The 4,184-nt window shown below is 37.2% G+C and overlaps 1 protein-coding gene across 4 annotated transcripts in view; it reads right to left on the bottom strand.

The window, feature by feature from the left end:
* CSDE1 (cold shock domain containing E1) overlaps positions 1–4,184 on the bottom strand; it is a 36,950-nt gene that overhangs the window by 22,595 nt on the left and 10,171 nt on the right. The window contains exon 1 of one of the 4 annotated variants that reach the window (XM_023515464.1): positions 1,391–1,543. The exons of the other annotated variants lie outside the window; for them this stretch is intronic. Within the exon in view, the coding sequence (XP_023371232.1) occupies positions 1,391–1,528 (138 nt within the window). The 5' untranslated portion in view covers positions 1,529–1,543. Of the gene's footprint in view, positions 1–1,390; positions 1,544–4,184 lie in introns of those variants that run through there. 4 annotated transcript variants of the gene reach the window in all.

Below are 4,184 nucleotides of genomic sequence, written 5' to 3'. Positions count from 1 at the left end.
GGTTGAGCTATAGGCGCCGAGCCGACAAAACAGAATTTATGGAGTTTAATATTAAAGTAAAGCAACAACATTAGTAGAAGCTGTCTCTATGTTAATTTTAAATTACTAAAATAATTTCAAAACAAAGGTTAACCAATATGCAAGAGATCGCAACCCAAAACCATCAACACTACTCCTCTTGAAGGAATTTGTTGATACCTACTTGTAAAACTTCAAAAAACACCTTAATACTATTTGGTAAGCCATGCATCTTAAAGACATATTTAAAGTTAGTAAAAATTAACACAATAAAATAAGCTGTCTATGCAATATTTAACTCAAACTAGAGAATGTTAGAATAATGCATGCATGCGTAGGTTCTTTGATGGAAAACAATCCAAAATAGTTAGAAAACTTCTCACACAAAAATACAAAACAGCAAAATCTCTTCTAATATGTGCAATCATTTCATGGGTACATTTAAAGATGCCATTCACCTGAAAGAAATCCTTCACTTTTTAGACGCTAATGAAATTAATTAATTTCTTTCTCATTCTTTAGTGAAAGAGGAGTTATTTTAATGCAATGCATCTGCTTAGGTCCTCAAATACTATCACATTTTACCTTATTTGAGTAAAATTATAAAAACAAATTATTTTATAAGTTTAAGTGAAGCACGAACTAGGACAAAATCCCTAGCAAGGCTAGGTCTATAATTTACTATAATAGGGACATTTCCAAATCATTACAATTAATTTTAGATCCCTTCATTAAAATTTTGACTTGTAAGTAGTTTCATTTGAGTGTGAGATGTTGGGCATTATTAATAAAAAGGATGTATTTTTATTAGAAAAAAATGACTAAAATGTAAAAAGACTGAAACCAAAGTATGAGTAAACGGTATGTTAGATGGTCAAATCAAAGCCACCTCATGTGTAGGTGGTTACAATTTAATTTTCTCAGACTAGCCACTGTTCTGCCTGACAGGTATTAACTCATTTAATTTTCACAAAGCCCACAAGAAAGTAGTGTTATCCATTTTACCAACAAGGAAATAGACACAGAGAGGTTAAATGACTTGCATAGAAGGTCTACCTCTATATTCTGAGATCTAAACTACGGCTTCCCAAACTTAAGTTATCTGGTGTGCTAAAAAACAAAATCAGATCGGTTGGGTCAGGATTTGAGATTTTCCATTTCTAACATGATCCTGGTGGTCACAACACTTCTGATTCCTGGACAGACTTTGAGCTGTCCAGCTCAAGTTATATTTCAAGATTCAAGGTTAAAGAAATGTTTAGGGAGGTTAGAAAGTCAGGCTGCAGGGCACTTCAACCCAAATGAGTGGCCCTTCTAAGTCATGCTCTCAACACAAAGCAAGATTAGCTGGATGATTGCTTTCCTGACTTACAGATCTCTGATACATGGGGGTCCTCTTTTGTTTTTTAGTCCCAGATGAGGTAGAAGATGAAGATAAAGGTAAAGAAATCGAAGGAGGGGTTGCAGGAGGGGGATGAGGATCTGATGACACAGTAAAAACGTTCTCCATCTCAAACAGCTGTGATAACATAGCATAACGTTTATGACTACGATCAATAACAATTTAATGCACATTGGCCAACCTTTATATTTTCAGATTATTAGGTTTAGCAAAACATAACTCAATCAGATTTCTAATTGACACAGAAAATATATAGCATTAACATTAAAAGGTCAAACTGAAATGTATTTTATAAAAGCCCTTAAAGCAATCCTGTATCATTTGTGATTCTGAAAATACCACAAGGACACAGACAGTTGCTGAAATGAGACTATTCAGCCCAATTTCTCTTCAGTGCTCAGCAACTTTAAATAGACTCATTCTCAACCACTGGCTCCCTAGAGCAAAGTACACACAGGCAATCTAATGGAGCGTGGGAAGAAAATATTGTAATTATTTTTTGCCCCCAAATTTAAAAAATTAGCTTTTATAAATTTTCACTATATCTTTACAGAAAAGGACTTGCTAACTCAGTAACTTTGATGGTTAGATGCAGCAAACTACTCAGGTATTTTGAAGAAAGTGAGAACTCGAAAAGAGGTTGCTATTAAAGCCCACATTTATTTAATTGCTCTTAGCATACTATAGCATAAATATGTCCAAAAGGTAGACATAAAAATTTAGTCACCTAGCTTAACTACCTTCATGAATAGACAAATGGTTGAAGAACCTTAAATGGAACAGTCTCTTGATTCCAGAGACATTCTATAACTTTGTTCTCTTCATTGGTGCCTCTTCCTTTAGTACCTATAAACTGATGATTCCTTTCTGAATTCCTTTATTTCTACCCACTTTAGAAAATATAGAAACTGAAGATTAGAAAAGAAAAAAATTGCTCTTCATAATCCTACCACCAAAGATTACCAGTGTTTAAACATTCCACGCTAGCGTATTTCCAACTTCAGATTACTATGTAATAAACACAACATATTTCCACAATATATTTCAGTAAGTTTCTACCCAACTTCCCTATTCCTGTGTACAACAGAGGTTTTGAGCCTGGACAAGTGGAAGTCCATTTTCTCCAGGCTTATCCTCACATTTAACTGGTCTCCAAGTACTCACTTCTACTATTAGAACACCTACTATCTACCTGTTTTCCTACTTCTATCTCCCTAATGCTCTATATCTATATCCATTTTTTTTTTTTTGCGGTTTTTGGCTGGGGCTAGGTTTGAACCCACCATCTCCAGCATATGGGGCCGGTGCCTTACTCCTTTGAACCACAGGTGCCGCCCTCTCTACATCCATTTTTAACAGCTCTTCCATCCTTAGCCTATCCATCAAAAGCAGCACCATTTGTCCTTTTTTTTTCCTGAGAGGTCATTATATTGCTCTGGGTAGAGTGCTGTGCTGTCACAGCTCACAGCAATCTCAACCTCTTGGGCTTAAGGGATTCTATTGCCTCAGCCTCCCAAGCAGCTGGGACTATAGGCACCTGCCACAACACTCTGCTATTTTTTTGTTGTTGCTGTCATTGTTTACCAGGCCCAGGCTTGGGTTTGAACCCATCAGCCCTGATGCATGTGGCCGGTGCCCTAACCACTCACTGAGCTACAGGCACCGAGCCACCAATTTGTCTTTTAAATTCTAGGCTGGGTATGGTAGCTCACACCTATAATCTTAGCACTATGGAAGACTGAGGCGGGAGGATCACTTGAGCTCAGGAGTTTAAGACCAGCCTAAGTAAGGTCTTGAGTCTACTGAAAACAGAAAAAAGACACTTCTAAATATCACTTTACAATCTGAAGCAATAAAGGTATTTTACTTTTGGAAAAGTAAAATTTATTGAATCCTTGCTGATAAACACATCTATGGCTCTCCTATAAAGTAAAAACTATTCAGCTCTTTAGAATCTGATTCTAGCAAGTCTCCCTTTCACCACTTTCCCCATCTGACAAAGCTATACTCTCTATTCTGTTCACAATGGAGTTATTTCAATACCTACCATGTGCTTTCAGGTCTCCCTGCATTGGTAATTCTGTCACCTCTATACTTCCACTAAGGACTCTTCTCCCTCTTAACAAAGCACTACTCACCTTTAAATATCCCTTATCTGGTAGGTTTCTGTATCCTTTTCCTTCCCGCCAAGGGAAATGCTCCTTGTTATATTCTTAGCACTTCTCTGTCAGGTTGTATTAAACTATGATATTTTATAATAAATTGTTCTAAACCCCAATTCCATTCGTATCTTATTATTGTATTTCAGTACTAGCAATGCTTAACAATATAGAATGCTTGCCAACCAACCATATACGACTATGCACTGTATGCCAGTCAGTAGCAAGCATACAGGTAGGTATTGGATATTAAGCAAGGTAATTCCTCAAGAAGTCAACACTGGAGAGGGCAGTACCAAATTATTGCCTAGGTTTCAAAGATCCCTTTACAAAGACTGCAATGGGTATTCTAAACTGAAACCTCAATTTCTAAACAGTACAGATGAAGCTTCTCTAAGAGACTTTGTTATATATTAATATAATCTTACATTAAAAAAACCCAGTTTTGGCTCAGCGCCTGTGGCTCAAGTGGCTAAGGCGCTAGCCACATACACGTGGGGTGGTGGGTTCGAATCCAGCCTGGGCCCGCCAAAACAATGACGGCTACAACCAAAAAATAGCCAGGCGTCATGGCAGGCGCCTGTGGTCCCAGCTACTTGGGAGGC

Source organism: Otolemur garnettii, unplaced genomic scaffold (assembly GCF_000181295.1).
Source record: "Otolemur garnettii isolate 467f Iridium unplaced genomic scaffold, OtoGar3 scaffold00073, whole genome shotgun sequence".
NCBI lineage: Eukaryota > Metazoa > Chordata > Mammalia > Primates > Galagidae > Otolemur > Otolemur garnettii.
The sequence above is the reverse complement of the archived record's forward strand: the minus strand, read 5'-3'. Positions and strand labels throughout refer to the sequence as shown.